We start from the raw sequence: 22,453 nt of genomic DNA, 5'->3' as shown, positions 1-22,453 counted from the left end.
CAGATGTCTTTTTTTTTTTTACCATCGCTGCATGATTTATCCAGTTGCAATAGCACTGCATTAAGTTTGCAGAAATTACTTATTTTTTTGTTATTGCTTCTAATTTAATTTAATCAGTCAATGTTAGTTTTGGAAGAGTGCAGCTCAAATGTTTTTGTAGACCATTTGTTTACTATGTTGCAATTTCATACACATAACTCACACCAATATTTAACTGATTGATGGTGGAAGTACAAGGTCAAGAAAGGTAGTGATGCAACAGTGAAATACAGCAGAGGAAGGCAACAAACCTGGATGCTAAGTTGCTAAGAAAATGGTGTCTTCCATAAATTCTTTAGGAATGAAAACTTTGGTGTTAGAACACTTACTGATAGTAAAGCTGACAGCATTATCCAGACGCATAGGTGTTTTTAGACTACGTGAAAGGTCACATTTGTGCAGGATGTTCCAATTAGGTGTTACTGGTAGTGCCCGACACAATGGTGCAGTGGTTAGCACTGTCGCCTCACGGCAACAAGGTTCTGGGTTCGAGTGCCGGGTACTCTGGCTTCCTCCCACAGTCGAAAGACATGCAAATGGGGACTAGGCTGATTGAATACTCTAAATTGACCGTAGGTGTGACTGTGAGTGTGAATGGTTGTCTGTCTATATGTGTTGGCCCTGCGATGGATTGCCGACCTGTCCTGTACCTGTACCCTGCCTCTCACCCGAAAGCCACTGGGATAGGCACCAGCCTCCCCGCAACCCTTAACAGGATAAGCGGTAGAAAATGGATGGATGGTAGTGCCTGACATTACTAGAATGATTGTTTTCGAGGGGTGGAACTCAGAAGTGGTTACTCAAAGTAAACCACCGGTTCATTTTAATTGCTGAGACCAAAGAGTTCAGTAACGCTGCAGAAAATGTCAATAAAGATCCAGATTGTGAGCCAAGTTGTAATAAAGCAGATGACGCATTTCAGGCAAGCTTTGGTGTTTCAGTAGCCTCTGTTGCATCTGAAGTGGAAGATATTGGACAGTATCATAAAACACTTTTTGAAGGAAATCTTCATTCCTTGATGATGCTCTGATGAAATATCTGTCGGATGAAAGATGACGGTGGCACTCTGATATTGCTTTGTATCCTGCTGCTGCTGAATGTGGTGCTGGCCACCGGCCTGCCAGGAGGGATTCCACTCACAGGAAACAGTCTGACACCCCCCCAAATGGACCAAATCAAAAGCATCACGCTCAGTACCGCAGCTGTTTGTCTTGTGTTTGCAGCCAATTTCACAGCAATATAATGGTGAGAAAACACTGCAAGAGAAGATTGATATTTTCCAAAGGAGGGATTTGTCTCTCACACATTCCAGGGTACATTTTTTTTCCTTTTAGCCTATATATGAGACTTGGTGTCACACATTTTTATGTCCAAACACACACACACACACACACACACACACACACACACACACACACACACACACACACACAGGCACATGCAAACACAGATTTATGGGTGCATGATTTATCGCTGGGTGTGAATGTTACTGTTGTTTCTGGGCTTCCTCAGACGGAACATGTCACTTCCTCCTCACTGCGGCGCTAATTAGCCTGCTTTGCATTTCTAATGAGGCTAATGTAGCATCATTCCAGAGCTCTACGAAGGTGGTACTATACATGCACAAGTCTGAGCATGTGTGTACACACACCAATTATGCAGTCGGATTGCCCTTCCTGTTCCCCTGGACTCCTCTGTCTCTCTTCTCCTGCACCAGTCTCTCCCAGTTTGCTCTCTGTTTTCCACATCCATCACATCAGACATTTTCTCTCACGGCTTTGTTCTTCTATTTTCCTTCTTTCTCTGCTCTCTCTTCATCTTCCTACCTGAGGCAACTTGGAGACAAAAAGCTTTACCTTGGTTGAGTTTTTTCCCCTTAAATAGCATGAAGGGAGGGCAGCCTTCTTCCTGACACAAGGAGGAGACTGAAGAGACGTATCCAACCCTTTGACTACAGTAAAGTACCACAACAGCTGTTTCAAAATTAAAACTCCAGTAGCCCATAAATAAAAGACAGACATAAAAGAAAACAGGCTTAATTAAAGCATATGTAATAAATATATGTATATTTCACCACTAAATCTGAATAGAAATGACTACATCTGCAAGAGCCTCAGAGTCGCAGTATTCCTCAGTAGCTCTAGTATGGAGAGTTATGAAATACCGTATTTTCCGCACTATAAGGCGGATAATACGGTAATATGATGTCCTAGTCCACTGTTGTTTCTTGGGCATTCTACTGAATCTGAATACATGAAAAGAAAGTGTACGATACATTTGATTGAACACTAAACACAAAGGAACTTAACTAAAGCAACATTAATGATTAGCATCATGCAGAAAACACATTTTCTTAGAAATTCAAGTTACAATGCATAATAATTTGTGTCATAATAATTTTTTTTTTTTAAGTCCTGGATACATCTCTTGCTTGTCTCATTGATCAACAGGAACTGGTATCTTTTGAGATGTGACTACCGCTAGAAGACCATTTCCTGTATTTCTGATTTATCATAAGTATGACTGAGGGTGTCAATCTCAACACTCAGTCATATTAACTAGATTATCTCTTAATGGCATGATGATATCCTAGTTTCTAATTTGTTATTTTAATGCTATCAGCATCATTTTTATGTGGCTAGATGGTAAATGTCACTGATAAACTGTGTAAAAATAAATCGAATTGCACTGATCCAATGGAATGGCACTTAAGAGGTAAAATGATCTCTAAATCTCAAGATCAAAACTGAGAATTATGCATCACATCCATTTGTAGATGCACTCTGGGTTGGATCACACCTCCCAAACTAGATCTGCTGCTGTGTTTAGCCGCACCAAGAAAAAAATAAATAAATTCTGCAGGAACCTGAGAGTCATTGCAAAAGCAAGCGAGTGCAGTATAGACTTTCATTCAATGGCAGCAGACTTTCTTGTGTCTGTCCTGTGTGTCACTCTGTCACTCTTCTGTTTTAATATGCACCTTAAATCAGTCCATCGACCTTGACTGTGTTTCTCTGCAGGTTCTGGCTCTCCCTCTTCTTCTGTATCTCTTTTCCTCGTGTGTTATCATCTGTCTCCATCTCTTCCTGCCAGCTCCTCTGCTCTTTTTCCGTCTCAGCTGTCTGCCGCCATCCCTCCCCTTCTCTAACAACATTACAGCCACTGTCACTCGTCCACAGATACTGACCCGGCCGTTTCTGCCCGCCTTTGTCAAGGTAGGAATAGAGGGTTTGTGATCTGATGTTTGATACTGTCCTCCTCAGCTGCTGCTACTGAGTTTGTGTATGTTACATATCAGTCGCAAACTTTCCCACCAAGAAACTTGGAATAACGCAAATCAAAAGAAGCAGTGATATTTGACTTCTGTCTTTCAATGATGTAAGTTATGAAATCCAAAAGAAACGCTACTTGTGGGATTCATGAAGAAGCCATGAGCATAGAGAGGACAGATTCACAGGGAATAATACAGCAGCATAGATGACTTTAATTAAATTGATGGCATCTAAAGCTCAGTAATGTTTATCAGCCTGACAATTTAGTCGACCCTACCAAGTGAAATGGTTGGTGTTTGAATTATTTAACACCATTCGAGACAACACTTCTAATTTGATTTAATGTATCTAAATGCAAAGCAGGGATGTCCCCATCCTTCAGGTCTCTAACACAAAGCTCACTGAAATCAACAGAAGCTTAACTTAAATTACCTCGTAACAATAGTGGGAGAAGTAGTCACTTATTTTAGTCATGTGAAATGATAAATACTACCGGTACACTGTGAAAGTACTGTCAAGTATTCTAAGTAGCATTAAAAGCCTCTCAGAGTTCTTTGTGGCTTTGAATTGTTATAAATATTATCACAGACAGTTTTATTGTTCATTCTAGATTTCTAGATGACACATGCAGTTACTGGTGTGTCTAGACATCTGCTGGTTGAGCTTATCAAACTGAACAGTGTGGTTTTAGGAAACATTTGTATTCACTTTCTTGCTGAAAACAAATCAGCTTGATTTCTCTCAATCATTAAAGTTCCTCAGTTCCTACAATTCATGAGATCAAGTGAAAAATCAAGGTACTTTTACATTTTGATGAAGAGCTTTTTAAGGTTTTTGTTGAGAGAACAGAAGAAGTCCTAATTCACCCGGAGTAAACCCACACTTATTTTACTTTATTTATGACTGTTTATACATTCACGCCCTTCATTACAAGGATTATTTTATGGTGTGACTTACACACCATTGCATCATGATGCAGCTGGTTATAAGTCATGTCACATCTCATTCCTTCTCCCTGCAACCACATGTTGATCAACAACATCACCAAGACAATGATGATTATTTTTTTGCGGTTTTTGGGAGGCAACATTTATAGGCTTTTGGAATTTTGATGTCACTTCCTGCTGCTGCTTTAACGGTGATGTGCTGAATACTAATATTACATCCTCCTGTCGGTGTGGCTGAAGGCCTGTTAAAGGCCTGTATTAATATCAGCAGCGAGGCAGCTCCATTAAGGTAATGGGGCTGATAATGATGATGATAGTTTCAACGCAGAGCTGTCAGCAGCCGCCGCAGCAGCAGCCGGCGGTAAATGATGATCCAGCAGGCCAGGAGTCTTTATCCTATTCCCTGCTGGAAACATTTACCAATAACCCACCAGGGACCTGTAGTGCAATGATGTGACCTGCAAACATTAGGGGAACCAGCAAATCTAGAACCTGCAGCTGCACCTGCGCTTCCATAAAGACTAGAATTATTGTCTCTATCATTATGGAAAGTGAGGCACTTCTGGCCTTTACATTAAAATGTCTACAAGCTTACGACATGCACACACCAAATGCAATTAGTATATTTTGATGTACGTAACACAAGAACAGATTGACGATAAAGTGTACGTGTTTCACTACTTGACATGCAGCAAAGGGCTGTAGGCAGGAATCAAAGCCATGACTGTTGCTGAGGACTCATACCCTCAGTACACTGAGCGGATGTTCTACTATGAATTGAGTTACAGACCACCCTCACTTGCTTTAAAAAAATGTTCTTGGCAGTGTTCCTTTCCCAGATCTTCCCTTTGTGTCTCTTGGCTTCTATTTTTGAGAAAGAAATGAAAGCTTTTCAATATGGACAAACTGTGTTTACATGTTAAAGGCTGATTGTAATAATTTACATCTTAAAACTGCAGAAAGAAACAAGCTAAATTATGCTACCAAATCCCAATGAATGTTTAGTCCCAATGTGGCCCACATGCAGTTTCATTTCAGTTCATATAAAAGTTCATTTCAGTTCATGATGTCTCAGGGTGAGTGACTGCTGAAACTGAAACATGTACAGGTCCAGCTTAATATGGCCTAAGTTAAGACCAGCTCATTAGTGCTCAGAGCAAATACATGTCTTATCTGTCACCTAAAACCGTGTCACGTCACATCAGACCTCCTGCCCAGAGCCCCCACAAAAACCTTCCTCTTTCCTACAACGTCATCCTTCAATTGACGCTCCTTGTATCCTTCCACCTTGGAATTTCCCACTTCCCAGTTGCTTATGAAGGCACTATTAGCTCATGTAATGCTCGAAAGATTAAAAAAGTAATAGACTCCATTTTTCACAAAGTCCTTAAAGGCAGCTTTGTGATGGTTGTCAAGAGGATGAGTGGCTTCATAAAACCAAGTGCCAACAGGGCTGCGGTGGTTTGAGATGAGCTGCATTGATCTGAGCTGTCTAGGCACAGAACAAGAATTGATAGTGCTATAATGCCATTTCTGTCTGATTCAAGCAGTGTGTCTGTCTAAGTTTAGAGCGAGCCAGCAGCTTTAAACATGACTCATGCTGTCAGTAGTGGGAGAGACGCTCCATGCTTAGTTACTGCTGGGATGCTAGCCTTTATCACGACTGCAGTGTAATATCTGCCACACACACACACAACAGATTAACACTGATAAAATGAGCTTTTATTAAAACCAGGCGTGTGTGTGTGTGTGTGTGTGTGATCTACCTCCAATACACAGGTCAATAAAGTCTGATTTAATATTTATTACAAACGTAACTAATTGTGGCGGCACTGTGGTGCAGTGGTCAGCACTGTCGCCTTACAGTAAGAAGGTTCCGGGTTTGAGTTACGGCTCGAGCACGGGATCTTTCTGTGTGGAGTCTGCATGTTCTCCCTGTGCCTGTGTGGGTTCTCTCCAGGTTCTCCGGCTTCCTCCTACAGTCCAAAGACATGCAACTGAGGACTAGGCTGATTGATACTCTAAATTGACTGTAGGTATGAATGTGACTGTGAATGGTTGTCTGTCTTTATGTGTTGGCCCTGCGATGGACTGGCGACCTGTCCAGGGTGAACCCTGCCTCTCGCCCGAAAGATGCTAGGATAGGCTCCAGCCCCCCCCCCCCCCCCGACCCTTAACAGGATAAGTAGAAGAAAATGGATGACTGGATGGTAACTAACTGCTCCTGCCATTAGTAATAAAATACTCTGTACAAGGATTTACTTTTGTGAATACAAACCTCATATTGTTATTTCCATGAAATATGAACTGCAAACAATCTTTAACCCTTCATACACAAATATAAAGGTGTGAATTTGCATAGAAAAGAATAGAAATAGACAGCTTTCTACTGGCAATTACAGCCTTCAAAAAGTACTCATAGTACTAAGACTGCAATACATTGTAACTACCGTTGTAACATAACGTGTTACTTTTGCATATCAAGCAATCAGTTCTTTAATTACCTTTTCAAATAAGATTGAGGGAATTCCGGCTGCATTCCAAATAAGATCTGGTCAAGGATGGCTCAGAGATACACTGAGACTTGTAACATTTTCATGAGAAAAAAAAAAGAATGTATTTATATTGGGAGGAGGCCAAGATGAATGTAAAGGGTGTCTGAAATGTCTATGACTGAAGGATTGTTGTTGTTGTGTTGTTGTTGTGTAACTAACTGTACCGCTCTCTGCTCCCTTAATTGTCCCCCGCAGAGATAAAGTTTTCTGAATCTGAATTTAATTGGATGCTACAGTAAAAAAAAAAAAAAAAACAATAAAAAAAAAGAAAGATGAATGATAGAAAACTCAAAACTGTTCCTGTTTGTCATTTGCATGTTTTAGATGGATATTCTAGCATGTCTCTCTGAGACACAACTGGGCTCATTTTAACATCACTGTGAGACTGAGAAATAACCCTCCATCTGTCTCAACATGATCCTGATTTAAGTTCTTAAAATGCTCTTTTTACTCTCTATGTGCACTGAGCTTTATTTGTGTGAAATAAGCAGCTCTCATAACAACAGGCAGGAAGATCCGAAACCTGAGTGGTTCATAAATGAGTCTTCATGATATCAGACATCTGTCTCAGTGACCAAATTCAAATCTCCACTTCGTGTATTTCATCTTTTGTTTTTCTACTGTGGTTTTTATTTCTTAAGATTGATTTATTCTTTCACTTTTTACTTTTCTTATTTCTCTTTATTTCCTTTTTAAGATAAGCAAAACAATGATATGTCACAAAAAGGAAATGCAAATTAGGTGTGTTTGGAGTGAATGAAATAAGCTTAGTGACGCTGCCAGCAGCTGATGGTGGAGGCAACGACACACACGGCTGCAACAGAGAGGAAGAAGGGGAGCCCTCTACCAATGAAAATTTGGAGAGAGGTCTTGAGGAATTACCTTCAGGTGGACAACTTGTAATTGTTCAAAACAAGATTCAGCTAGTATTGGATCATAATGCACGCTGTTCAGAAACAAATGTGGTGAAAAAGGCTCTTCTGAAAAAGGCCCAAAAAAAAAGAAAAAAGAAAATTAAAATTTAGGGGAGATTTTTCATTTTTTTAACTGTGCTCCTCAACCTTTTGGAACATTTCAAATTCACATAGGAATATGTTGATGGAAACCTGACTACTGCCTTGCTCATCCGTGCCACGCGTGCTGAAAATGAAGACGTCTCTTCTCTACCTGTCATTGAGCACAGGCTCTGTGAAAGAGAAGCACAGACCCTGAGGAAATGACTAGTGAATCCACAACTGTGCTGATGCAGGAAGAAAGCAGACCAAAATTTTGGTTGTGTTAGACATTTATCCAAACATTAACTGGCGGTTGAGAGCAACTGACTGATCTTTGGCCCCCTCCCCCTTCTGTAAATCCCACCGCAAACAATGCTGAAATGTAGTCAGTCGAATCCTTAAGTGTGTACCCAGCTTAACAGGGTTATGATATTGTACAATATTCATTTCTCCTAAGCCTTTCAAAATATATGCAAACAAACAAAAAAAGCCCCCCCAAACATTTGTATATAAATTCACTTCTCTCCAGAGTTCAGACTGTGTTAATTTTCTCCAGTCACTCAGAAGGCTGTGACACAGATTTATGGGTAAGAGGTGACTTCGAGGATACACTGATGCTGCCTTCAGAACCAAACTCGAGCATAGCGGTTTGAAGGCATCTCAGTAGACTAGAATTTGAAATTGCGTAGGATCTTCCTTGTGCTCAGTCCTGCTCTGTTTCCATTTGACTAAGTTGTGACTCAGAAGAAACATGTCTTTGATGCTGAATTGTGTGATAAAAAAAACTGCAAGAGTTCAGACTGCACCATTGTTCTTATGTAAATAATGTTATTTATCAAAAATGAGACTGTGTTCTGTGCCTGCATTGTAAAACAACAGGCAGTGTCCTTGACCTCAGCATTAAGTTGCATTCATGTCAAACTAACTAACATTGTTGCATCCTTGAAAGCCTTTTCGGTAGCTATACATGCTAACAGCCATGATTTTTCACTGACCCGAGTGCAATTGTTAGCCTTGGGCTCCAGTTCGGTGACCTTGGTGATCTGCTTGAGGAAGTCCGACTCCTGCATCCCTGGCTGGGAGCCGCTCCGCTTGAACTTTGCCCGCGGATTTGCCAGGATCACCTGGAGGTTGACTGCAAAACCTGGGGGGGGATGCAGGGAGGAAGGAGAAGGGGGAACAAAGGCAAAGAGAGGGCGAGGAGGTTAACCAGCATGAACTGAAAGCACATTATGAGACTATTATAATCACAGCAGAAAATGATAGCCTGTGTTGGTGTATCTAATAGCTATGATATGGCTGATATGGAATTCATTTACCACAGGGGTCTGCTATTCCCCTGTGATAATTGCTCTAAAGAAGAGAAGGAAGGCTTTCACCAGTTCAGCTCAGGGAGAAGGCTGAATGCTCCAGATGGTAATTCTTAAATGGAAGGCTGTGATCAGATTTAAGAGTAAAAAGTACAAAAAAATTACTCAACCATATTATGTTGACAATTATTCTGATTTTAGGATCATGATTCCAACATGGAGAAACCTTCCACTTTAACCCTGCTCTCATCAACACAGGGACAAACACGTCATTCACACATCCGATGTGTTGCCTGACCCCAAGGACAGAGGTCTGGGGTGATATGCGTGACCGAAGTCTTCACATCTTTTTACCCAGAGTCTAACTGCTCCAGGATGAAGCTGTGGATGATCCTGGAAAAACACCGGGGCAGAGCCATGTTACACAAGATGATGAAGGGTCCTGATGCAGCACTTGTGCACCTGCTTCCACATGAAGCAGATACTGTCTCTCTGCCTGGCAATGAAACATCCGCCCCTGTTTGTCTCCCAGTAGTCTTTACTTTGTGTTTGCAAGGAATGCTGTTGCCATATTAAGTAATTTTTATTGACGAATGCTCTAGAAATTCAGAGCTCCGGTCTCTGTGGCTTTCTGACTGCCTTGAGTTGTTTTGAAAACACATCAAGTCAGTGATTGCCAGACATCCTTTAAAGTGGACCGGTTATTGGCTCACAGCTCCACATGACTGGTGTGTTTGTAGCTTTCGTTGTTTAGTTTGCTGGCAAGTCTTTTTCACAAGGTGCTCCTGAGAGTATGTTGTTTTTTATTTACATCTTCAGAGTTGGTGGGTATATTCGCTATATGGTCCTGCATCATCCTTAATATATACAGCATATTGTCAGTTCAACATATTCTCTTAAATAATGGGAGAATAATCCCTTAAACCAAGATGTCAGGAGAGATGTCAGGAGGTCAGGGCAGGGCAAGAGGCAAAAGAAAAAATAAATAAATAGCCTTTTGGTTTGAAGCAATGACTTCGGCAAGATTGAATAGGACTTTGGGACTTTGGTCAAGATGTTGTTGTTTTTTTTTTTATTTTGTCCTTGCCATAATTAGAGCCTGCAAATATCCCATGTTGCTCTTGACTGAGCGCCTCCCCCTGCAGGCTCAATGCTGAAGGCATCACCTTTGACCTTTTTTAATTCACAGCTGTGCTGGAAGGTTGTAAAGTTGTGAAGCAATGCAGAAGCCTTAAACCTGCATACTCTACTGGGCAGCAGGGGGCAACTACACTGTTTGGGCCCTGGAGATATAAAATGCTAAGAAGACTAGCATGTTTTGTTCTGTAAGACAGAAGATAAAAGATCTCCATAAATGTCAACCACATTTATGATTTTTGAAGTACAAAGCTAACATGCTGTGAATGATCTACACTTCAGCATCCTAACAAAGCCACGGTAAAATTTAATGTCAACAACAACTTTGGTGTTTGGCTGCTCGTTAGCAACTGCCACTTTAAGACACATAAAAAACTTCAAATTGATGAATGTGAGCTATTGTAGCGTTAACCACAGACCAGTTCTAGTTTTCTGGCTGTCTAGCAACTGAAGGGTCACTAGTTCGATCCCCACCCCTGGCGACCATGTCAAAGTGTCCATGAGCAAGACACTGAACTCATAATTGCTCCTGACGAGTAGGTTGGCGCCTTGCATGGCAGCCTTCACCATCAGTGTGTGAGTGTGCGTGTGAATGACATGACACTGTAAAAGCACTTTGAGTGCTGCTAAAGTAGAAAAACGCTATATGAATTGAATCCATTTTCCATTTTTTTCTTTCTTTCCAGGTTTTAGGATTACTAGCTAGGTAGCCTGCTAGCTAAAACTTCTTAACCAACCTATTGACAACTTAACTAAACACAATCTAGTTTATCAACTTGGGAAGTGGTACAAACTAAAATTTTGGAGAAATTGCATATTCACTGTGAATAAACTAGAAATGCACAGAGCAAGCTGTTAAGGCCAATGTGTTTTTCCTTACTATCATCGGAGCAACCACCAAAAAATCTTTTGTGTTTGTATGTAACCTGCCTTTCCTCAGTATCATCTTATTACCTATATACTGATGTGATTCTTAGGAACCTCGCAGTCAACATGACCTTAACTTGTCATTTTTTTCCATACACTGAGTGTTTGTTAAACAGAGTGAGGAGCATGTAAATGCATGACAACATCCAGTACAGTGAATACCATCAAAAGAGGCTCAAGCTGCCACCCTTAGCACCACCTGTTCACATCCCTGTGCCCACCATTCTCTTCCCTTTCTCTCTCTCTTTATCTCTGTCCCACTCTTTCCTTCTGCATATCTGTCTTCCTCCATTATCTGTCTTTGTCTCTGCCCCGCTCTCCTGCTCTCTTTCCCTCCAACCAGTCAAAGCAGAAGGCCGTCCCCATTGAGCCTGGATCTGCTTGAAGTTCCTGCCTGTTAAAAGGAAGGTTTTCATCGCTGCTGTTGCAGGATGTGCTTGCTGATGGAGAACTGTTGGGTGTAAATTCATTGAAGGAGTGTGGTACTGGACCTGCTCTACTTGTGAAGTGTCATGAGATAACATTTGCTGTGATTTGGTGCTATACAAATAAAACTGACTTGACTTGACTTCATGACTGGCTTTCAAGAGAAGGAGCTGCAGTAACAACACCAAAAGCCTTTCTGAAAATATTACCAACAAGAAACAACCTAGAGAGCACAAACCTCTGCCATAGAGACCTATCTGGCACTGACACTTTTGAGCTCCAGCCATGATTGAAGCTGCAAGCAGCGATGAGCAGCCCCTCACACTCCATGTTGGGTTGTGCGGCTGTTCCATTGAGTGACAGAGCCATGAGAGCTGATAATATTTGGATTTAGCATGAAGAAGCAGACTAACAGGTGTAGTAGGCGAAGACAGAACAAACACTGCATACTTTAATGCTGAACATCAGGAGAAGACAAAATAATGAGATTTTGATGGAAGGATCTACTTCTTTACTACATCTGACCATGTGGGGTCCAGTTACAACAGTTTCTATGGTTAATCATGAAAACTGGTCCCCTCACTATGTTGACACCATTTAACAAAAACTCACAGTCATCCCAGCAACCTGCATTTTAGTTCTAAAGGTGTTTCTGAATGCATCTGAGATGGATTTCTTCAACCATCTAATATGCCCAAAAGTGTAATGGATTCTTTCTTGATCCATTCAACACCCAACCAACAAGTTTGCTGAAAACCGGTCACGTTGCCTAATCCTGCTATCAGACAGACATCACTAGAAACATGACAGCAGCTAACCTGGCTGCCCAGAGTTAAAAAAAAAAAAAATCATGCCAAACATTAAAATCTTGTCATTTATGCTGAGCTTTTACGCAACAATAATTTTCATTTACGCATTTCTGTATTTGAAAGATTTAACTGACAAGACACAACATGTTAAGTAATGAGCTTCAAATATGTTTGAAGTGGAATTTCTTCCTTTCCCTCCATCAGGAAGGTCAGGAAGATAACCAGCTATAGACCTGTATGTTTGCATTATAAAATCACAGAGTTGCAAAATAACTGCCGAATGTAAACTGAAGGGAAAAAAAACTGACTTGTTGACTTTGTGTCAGTATCTGGATGCATGCAGGCTTGCAGAAATACAAGACATAGTCCTTAAATGCCCAATCAAGAGCAGCTGGAATGAAAGTGTCGGCATAATTAGCAGAACAGCACTCTCCTAGGGAGCAGTAGAGATGCTGAAGTTTCTAGTTTTGAGCAGGGAGATATTTTCAGAAAGTGCTGCGCTCCTCCATGCGCAAGGTCTCAGCATAATTACTGAATATTTATTTATGCAAATCATTAGTGGGTGGCACGCCTTGGCAATCAGCACTTTACTGAGGGTATTCACCCGCAGTAATTCAACATCCTCACCTTCTCTCTTTTCCCTCTCCTCCTGGATGAGCATTTTCTAGGTTATAGCTATCCTAAACTGACACATGGCTCGCAGAGATTTCGGAGAAAATGTGTGCATCAGCTTGCGTCTCAGAGAGACTGGAGGCATGCAGATAGTTTGGGCTTATCATCCCCCTATAGGTTTAAGTTTTCTACATTTTAGGCCTGGCCAGGTGCTCATGGACACACACACACACACACACACACACACACACACACACACACACACACAAACACACACACACACACAATATAGTATACATCAGAGTGAGACAGAGCCATTTTAAAGATTTGTGGATTAAAGGTTATACTGACATCACTTTAGCTTGACACATTTTCAGATATCTAGATTGAAAAAACATTGACTACCTGAGAAACTGGAATATTAAAGAGTTTTACCAGAAGAAAACTTCTTCCACTGCACACTGATTTCTGGAATAAACCCCCACACACAGAGGCTTATCGAACACCTATACAGTTGTTAGGTTGTGCCAGTATCGGGCTTATTATTGCTACATGTACGATACTGCAGGCTAATCATACAGATAAATGCAGCTCAGGTGGAGCAGATAGATATGAGTGCAATTACAAGATAGACATCTCTTGACCTGCAGCCAGCCTCTGTGTTATGGAGATCAGAGCCAATCGAAAGCAGGTTCACCCAAAAGGCTTTAGTCCGAACTGCACAAACTTCTCCCCCACTTTACCTCTGCTGCATTCCAGCTCAGCTTTAAGAATTTATGTATCAAGTGTGTGAAGTAATCTTCTTCCGGATATGCCTTCAGTTATATTGGTCTTTAAGGTCTGTCACCACTGAGACCGCTGTCTCACTCTGTGATCCAGACAGGAATCACAACACTGCCGCTTTTCAGCCTTCAATGTAATGAGACTGAGACATTGTTTAGATTTGACATGATCTTCAATTCTCCTTGATATCAAGCTTCATTAAATGCTTCAGCTTTCTATCTGTGTGTCTCCAAATTTCCTCTTCAAACTTCATGTTGATCTCCCCTCCATTAAGCTTATAAAAACACTTTTTCACCTGTAGCCCAAATTGATTGGTGCAATGATGGACAAGTGTGTCCAAGCACAAGAGATGAGGCAATGCAGGACAGTCTTCAGGTTTATTACAGGTCACAAGTCCTCTAATAAAGAAGTATTTGAAAGAGAATTTAAATCATATCAATGCAGGTGACACAAGGTGGATCGACAGTAAAGGCCTTGACCTCCAATTCCCTAATCGACCCATGCGATTAGAGATAGGCACAAGTAATCCTTTCCCGGCTTGAGTAATCACATTAATTACTCAAGAAGGGATCAATTCCTGGCAGATGGAAATCTAGTTTTATAACTTATCTTAAAACACATGGCAGCAGGTAATGGCAATATATGCAATGGGGTATATTGTCAAGCTGCACAATCACAGATATCATTTGATATTTATTCAAAACTGTCAAAAAAGTCTAGTATATTAAATAGCAATTTAACAACCAACATTAGTAAAAGCAGGAGAGGGACAAGTTAGACGTATAAATATATGGCACAACACAAATGAGTGGTGGAGTGACGTTAGCGTACTAAGGTGTCACCACCTGTGGTCTAAAACTGAGCATGTGCTAATATAGAGAGCCTCTTTTCTGGTTAAAGCAACATCGATGTGAGCGTGTGCGTTTTTCCATTTTCTCTAAGCTGGTGTTCCTGCCCCTTTGTTCATATGGCAATGCCAACAACTACTCACGCGCATCCCTTGCTTCCATTGACCATCTTGTTTGAACTCTTTTGGAATGATTCTGTTGGATGTTTGGGTTTCAGTCCCGCAGAATAATATGTCGCTTTCACTTCTTTTTATCCTAGCAGCTGGATTGCTGTTTAGAACTATCTTTGTTTGTTCTACGTGGACCACATCCTTTGTCCTGTATTTCAACATTTGAACTTGTTGTCATCTAACTCTTGCTTTTGTGTCATCTCTGTACTAGATTCTCTCATATGAGCGTGCAACATTTACTTCCTCCTACAACCCCCCCCCCCCCTCAACTAAAGAAAAAAGAAACAATACACTGTCAACCCAGTAGTCAGTTTGACATGTCATAGCAGAGTGAACCAGGAGAAATATATGACATTATTTTGGCCCTGTTCCATTTAGGTGTGTTAGGGAAATGAATCCATTGGGTGTTCTGGAGCGCCTCCATCAGACAGGCGTATTCTTTGTTTGAATAAAGATCAGAATACCTGAAAATCCAAGGAGAACAATGTCATCTGGCTGAGTGGTATTACCAGTGTTCATTTAATGGCCACTAGCTGCTGGGCACAAAAAAATCATGTTGTTTGTCAAGTTTTTTTCTACATTCTCAGAGCTCAGTCTTGTTTACAGCGAAGAAGAAGCAGTAAAACAAGATTGACAGGCAGATCAAGGCAGCAAGTAACACTCATACAAGCGTTGTACTGAACGTTGCATGTATTTTGCTCATGTGAAATTTAGCTTTGAATGTTTTTGTGTTGAAATTTGGGCTTTCTTTTGTTTGGTTGTTTGTTTTATTCTCGGTGAGGGAAAGCTAGACTGACTACAGGTCTGGTGTGTGGGAGGATGGGTCTTTGCTCATTCTTTAACTGCCCTTCTCCTCATCTCACCATCTCTGGAGCAGCATAAACACTGGGGTTACTGGAGGTTAAATGCTTTCATGTGCCCTTCTCAGGGAGCACTTTTCAGGCTCGAGTACCACTTCAAGAAAGGTATAACCGCCTTACTGTTGTTGTTTTCATCTTGCGTTTTGCATAAATGCTGGTCTTATTTGTGTTTAGAGAATAACATAAGTGTCAGAGGTCCAAAACATGCATGTGTATTCATCTCAATTCAAGTGCTGGCAGATTTGTTTCTCAATTTGATGTACTGTATGATTAATTTGTGTGTGTGCACATGTGCATAATCACACACACTGGTGTGAATAGTACTTCACGCAAACATGGTTCCAATTCCATTGTGTTTGGCTAAATGAGCCGGACTAGTAGATGGGCAGCTTTAGTGGTTTGCTAACAATACAGTGCTGTATAACACAATACCATTAGGACACGCACTGGCACTCTGCAGACACCCCATTGTAAACCCTATGAATAATGATTGGAGGAAAAAAAAGTTTGGGCTATTTGCTTGGTGCACCCATTGTTGTTTGTGCCAGATTTAAACTAAAAACACCCTGTAATACGACCGTGGCAGTAAATCTCAGTGATAGAAATTGACAGTGTAGTTATATCGTGCAGTACAAAAGTGAGAATGATAATTACAATGTGCGTGTATGTACCGTATGTGTTTCTCTGGGAGAGGAAGATTAGATGGAAAGGGGATGGTTGGGGAGACTCTGGGATGTGATCTGGGCCATGTCCGTTCTTAGTGGAGCACTGAAATGTGGAGGAGGGAAATAAAGATGCTCGCTACTGTTATCATGGTTTAATTAACAATAATCCCGAGGGCAGACCTGTGCACGTGGGAGAGACGGTGGGTGCATGTGTGCCTTTGCTGCGTCCACACGTCTTTTGAATGCATGCATGCAATCATCATTAAAGTAAAAACCTTTGCAAAGGCACCAGTTCTCCATTTGATAATATTTATTAATAAAATCTGACTCCATTAGAGGGAATAAATGAACACGTATGTAGGTGATGTGGAGTGCTAACTGACAAGGGATTATTATTTGGGCAGTGTAGTGATTATTTTCTCTCAGGTTAGAGGGAATGTTAGTTCTCCTATGATTTGATCTTTACACTCGCACATATGGAGATGTAAGTACATGAATGGGGATGTTTGCTTTCTTAGCAATGCATAAGCATTTCATCCGGAGGAAAATAAATAGGAGAAGGAATTCCATCTAAAAATGAACTAACCCCAACATATGTTGCTGCAGTGGTTTGTTTACAGTGCCCTAATGATAGCTTGCACCAATGTGAATTGTCATACATTTATGAAAAGAAAATCTCTGCTCTCTTGACAGTTGTAACTCTAATATTCACTCTCATTTTAGCTCTGTTTTGGTCTCCTGAGGGGAAATATACGGCTTTTTAGCTGCTGTAAAACCAAAACAATTATCTCGAAAATGTAAAGTGCTCTGTACAGATGAGGCAAACTGCAGAGTTGGTGAAAAACCTTTGAGCACCCCTTTGAATTTATTGTTATTGTAAAGAAAAATGTTGGAGTGGCTTTAAAGCTATAGTGCCGTATAATTTCATATGACATATAACATTTAGTCAAGCCCTCACCGGATGTAGTCACACATTACTCACTAATCTTATTACGGGCAACTCTGGACATTGTGAGTACAGAAGATGTTACAGCAGAGCTAGCTAGCTCTGGTTAGCCACCTGCTAACTTGTTTGTGGGTAAATGATTAATACTCAGGTGGTTCTTTTAACTTTCCAAAGATAATCAGACCAAACGCACCAAACATGAGTAAAAATACAGAAAAAAAAACCAAATTAAAAAAACTGAGTTGTCTACAACAGAGCCTATAATGTATTGTTTGGCTCTATACGGTAATGTTAGGGAAAGACTGTGGTGTTCCTTGAATGAAGCAAGACTTTTAACTGTTTCATAATACACAACCACTTGAGCCTCTACTTCCAAGAGTGGAAAGTCCTTCTTCATCACAGCAGGTTGCCCTCTTTGTTTCTCTCTCTCCACAGAAATAACCAACTAGGAAAAAAAGGCACTATCCTTATGAATTAAAAATGGAGGTGGATGTGTGGGCTGACAACATCAAAAACAACATGTGATGGACGATATGTATGCAGCTCTTCTTGATTTGAGCAGCATACTTGAATTTGTCTGTAATTGTCATGAGTAAAGCAGATTAAAAAGGAAGCATACAGATGTAATGTGGGTGTTTGTGGACAGAGTAGGGAAGTGAGACCTGATCACAAGTGGACACTGGAGATGTTTTTTAAGTTGTGATCGAACGTCTTCAGAGCTGCTCACCTGGATAACCTGAGTCTGCCTTTTTGATTGGTTAGTGGAAGCAGCTGAGAGGACAATGTCAGCTGATTGATCCATAATTAAATTTGGCTACACAAACCTTAAAGATTTCATATGCAAACAAATTTTGACACACAACAAAGGTTTTAAATACTGCAACTGAGTGCTACTGCTACTGAGACTGTCTCCAGGCTCTAGATGTGATGTGCTCTTGCCCTGCCTTGATTTCAGTCTTGCCTTGGACTCACCCTGCCTTGGTCTTGGTCTTGACTTGATCTGGAGCTCTCAAAGACTTTTTTTTGTCTTGGTCTCAGTACACTCAGGTCTTGGTTTTGACTTGGTATCGGTTTAGGGGATCTTGACTACAACACTACGAAACAGGCTGTTGTCCTCTGGATTCTTTGTCAAAAAATAAACTCAGCCTTTTGTGTTAGTTCAACATGTGCATGGGATAATGCAGACCGAAATATTAGATACTTTCCATGTGAATATGATGTAGGAGAAATATTAATCAAATAAACTATTTGCCCATTTGAGTAAACATTACATTTATTGAAAACAAAAAGTTGCAGAATGGAGAGAAAATGATGGTCATGATAGGAGGTTCAGGACCATTAAGTCAATATAATGAAATTTTAAGGATGATGCGGCATCTAAACCTTGAAATATAGCTATGGCTCTATTATGTGTACTGAACTGGTCGCATGCCTCACAGACATGTTTGACTTATTGAGGCCTGTTTAGACGTTGTGACATCCTGGGCTGTCTTCAACCTGGTGAATTTCCCGATGCCTCAGACTTTCGCAGTGTTTCTCAAACTTTGATTCCATCTCAGTTTTAATCGGTACAGTCCATGCAGGAGCCATGTCTTGTGATTTACTCCAGGAACAAACAGTCACACCCAAGCTACACCAAAGCTTGTGTCCACAGGGATAACAGGACATTAAGCTGTACTGGCACATCATTGACGACAAATCATTCCATGAAGAAACAGAGACTGAGATCCCCTTAGGTTGAGTCATAGAAAGAAAGTGCTTGTATTTCTCTGATTGTTCTCTGCTCTGATGAAAGTCAGCAAGGCGCAAGAGTTTGGTTGATTTTAACTGTTCTGTAATCAGTTACATGATCAATAAAGGCCTTTCAAGTTGCACAGGGAACAAAAAACTCCCCAAAAGACCTTTAAAAATGCTGATCTTTGCAAAGTACACCAAAGAATGTGCCCCAAATTTTAATGGGTTCCTCCTTGGTCCATGATTCACTCCTCTACTTAGTTTTGTTAAGATTAGCCTGATAATTTTTGCATAATCCTGCAGACAGACAGTTAAAATTCATACATCGCATAACCAGAGAAACTGCAAGGAACTTTCTCCTTTTCCACAGTTTCATTCGTTATGTCCAGATAATAATTGATTTGTCTCAAGAATTTTACTCAAGCAAAGAAAAAGGTTTGGTTTTCAAATGTGCCTCTTTAAGTGTAATATATATAACTTGGAGGGGGGCAGGGCCGTGCAGTGGTTAGCGCTGTCGCCCCACAGCAAGAAGGTTCCGGGCTCGAGTCCCGGCTCGGGCACGGGATCTTTCTGTGTGGAGTCTCCATGTTCTCTCCGTGCCTGCGTGGGTTCTCTCTGGTACTCCAGCTTCCTCCCACCATCCGAAGACATGCAATTGGGGACGAGGCTGATTGATACTCTAAATTGACCGTAGATATGACCGTGAGTGTGAATGGTTGTCTGTCTCTATGTGTTGGCCCTGCGATGGACTGGCGACCTGTCCAGGGTGAACCCCGCCTCTCACCCGTAGCTGCTGGGATAGGCTCCAGCCTCCCGCAACCCTTATTAGGAATAAGCGGAAGACAATGGATGGATGGATGGATATATAACTTGAGCACATGAAATATTGAAGGAATGTGTATGCGTTTGTAGACAAATGAAAGAAACAAGATGCGCTGTGTTCATGACACACTTCATAGATGTGTGTTCATTAATGTGCTTTAGCGGTATGGGGGAGTGTTTTTTTGACTACTAACAAACATAGGCTATCTCCCCTTTCTCTGTACCTTAAGTCTTGAAGCTAAGCTAAGATAGCCCTAGGTTTATTGGCTGCTAGCTCCTTACTTCATATTTTGTGTGTAGCCATGACAGTACTATCAATCGTCTCAAACAATTTCCTGTAATATAATCAACATAAATGAGTGTATGTACTAAAATGTCCTTTAGATTATTGCATGTTTTGTGCCAAATGTGACAACAGTTTAAAATGATAAAACTGAAAAATAATGGCCCAAAAAACCTTATTATTTTAGTAGACACAAGAAAATAGTTAGTTATTAATTCACCAACACCTTGCAAAGTTTGCCTATATACATGTTTTGTGTTTCTACTTACCTGCCATGTCAATGGCAAAAGGTCGGTCTGGTCTCCAGCCGCTGTACCAACCGACAACTTTACCACCAGACACCAGGGGGCGCTCATATGCTCTGCCTGCCACAAATCCCACAGGCCACACAGACACAATTCGAGTGCTCCGCATCTGTAAAGACCAAAAAATAGATAGTTATGACCTACAGTACATGTCTATGTTCTTCCAAGCAAAATAAACAAATATCAAATTGATAAAATTGTAGTTTTTACCCAAGATTTCTGAGTGCAATGTGAAAACAAAGGCTACTTTTAATCGAATAATCATTGAGATGACCGTAGGCTACATGATACTGTCCTATGTGACATAGTTTATTGGCTTCTGTTCAGAGAGGAAATGATGTTGACACAGAACTTCGATGGCCTGTTCTTCTATTAAATGTGAATGATAGCAGGAGGTCGTCTCTGAAGAGCAGGGTTGTATTTTGGAATGCAATCTTCAAGGACAATAGAGGTATTAATCTTTATGGTAGCTCTTTGTACGTGCGTGTGCGTGTGTGTGTGTGTGTCCACAACCATAAACTTTAATTCAATATTTAACTTAATTTAATTTAATTTAGACTTAATCTCACCCCACTAGCAAACACTTGGTGACAGTGGCATTGTTGAAAAAACTGCCTGTGTGCGCTTGTGTGTGTGTGTGTCTGTGTGCTTGTGTGTGTATTTCTGTTTTCCAACCCCAGCTACCCAGTAAACCGTTCCTTCACACACTGCTCCTCAATGCTCACCCAAACAGCCTCCAGCCACTCGTTCATGACAAAACAAGAGAAAACCGCATCAGCGAGAAGAACTGCATTACTGTGCTCAGACATCACACTGAGCTCTCGCTCTCAAAGCCACGGGAAACCAAGTGTAAATACTGGATATGGCACAACATGTGGAGAGGACTTGCAGTTGTGTTACAAACTTCCAAGCTTAGGTGCACCGAATACAGGTGTTACCTAAAAACCCTAAATCCTTGATTAAAATGTCGTTATTGAGCCATAATATAGGACAAGCATGATGTCTGACTGACAGCTCTGTGAATGTGTGTGTTTATCTACTCAAGTGTAGGAAAAGAACTGCCGTCGGCAAACTAATTGAATAATGTTTGCCTCTAGGAAAATGCATAGGCATGAGCTGCCTCACGAGATCAATGACAGGAGCACAGCTGTCGACTGCAGGCTAGCAAATGAAAAACATTGTTGATATGAACTCAGTATATTAAGTTGATTTTAAGTCAATATAATGTCATTATAGATCAATGCACATATATAAGGAGAAGAAGGTTGCATGACTAATAAATACATGCAATCTCATAGCTACTGAGGAGCTAATCTATTTCAAATATGGCAATATGGTATATGATATCACTGGAACAATTGTCGTTGTACTCTGTAGGTATACACCCACTTATTTGTTCCTTACAACCCATCCCCCGTCCTCTTGACCCAGAAATTGATCTGGTCTGCCATCATTAAGAACCCTCCAATGTGCTTTCTGTTCACAGGATTGAGAGGAAGGAAGGAGAGAGTGAGGATCCCTGAGGAGGCACAGCAGGGTTTCAAGAGACCAGCCATCATTGAAGACTGTAGCTGGCTGACACACTTGTCTTAACTTACATATAATCAGTTTCATACCAGGAAAAATATTAGAAGGTCACATGACCGGCAAGCAAGACGGCGTTCGGCCTGCAGGCAATGATGTTGTTCAGTCTGTAGGCCTTCTCTACAAACCCTTTTTCACAACTAATTGCATTTTTAGGCTCATAACAGCCAGATGTCAGGCAACAAAAAAACTGCTCAACTAACCAACAAAAGTACCCCCTGCAAAACAACAAGACGCTGGTGTTAACTATCAACCATTAAAATGCTGGGAAAGGGCCTTAGAAGGCAATATGACCACTGCCAAAAGTTTGCTATTCAAAGTTGATACAGGCTGAGATGAGGAACCACCAAGGGCCAGGACAAGCCACAAGCCAGCACAGTTAGAAGACTACAGCAGGAAGAACAACTTTAGAATTATGGAACTT

General features: G+C 41.0%; 1 protein-coding gene across 1 annotated transcript in view; it reads right to left on the bottom strand.

The window, feature by feature from the left end:
• Positions 1-22,453, bottom strand: part of b3gat2 (beta-1,3-glucuronyltransferase 2 (glucuronosyltransferase S)) — a 52,270-nt gene that overhangs the window by 6,113 nt on the left and 23,704 nt on the right. Inside the window, exons 2-3 of the mRNA XM_086179581.1 lie at positions 20,410-20,554; positions 8,804-8,952 (exon numbers count right to left, since the gene is read on the bottom strand). Coding sequence (XP_086035707.1) covers positions 8,804-8,952; positions 20,410-20,554 — 294 coding nt within the window. The remainder of the gene's footprint in view (positions 1-8,803; positions 8,953-20,409; positions 20,555-22,453) is intronic.

This window comes from Aulostomus chinensis, chromosome 16 (genome assembly GCF_037954235.1).
Source record: "Aulostomus chinensis isolate RoL2024-O1b breed Wild chromosome 16, RoL_Achi_v1.0, whole genome shotgun sequence".
Classification (NCBI taxonomy): domain Eukaryota; kingdom Metazoa; phylum Chordata; class Actinopteri; order Syngnathiformes; family Aulostomidae; genus Aulostomus; species Aulostomus chinensis.
The sequence above is the reverse complement of the archived record's forward strand: the minus strand, read 5'-3'. Positions and strand labels throughout refer to the sequence as shown.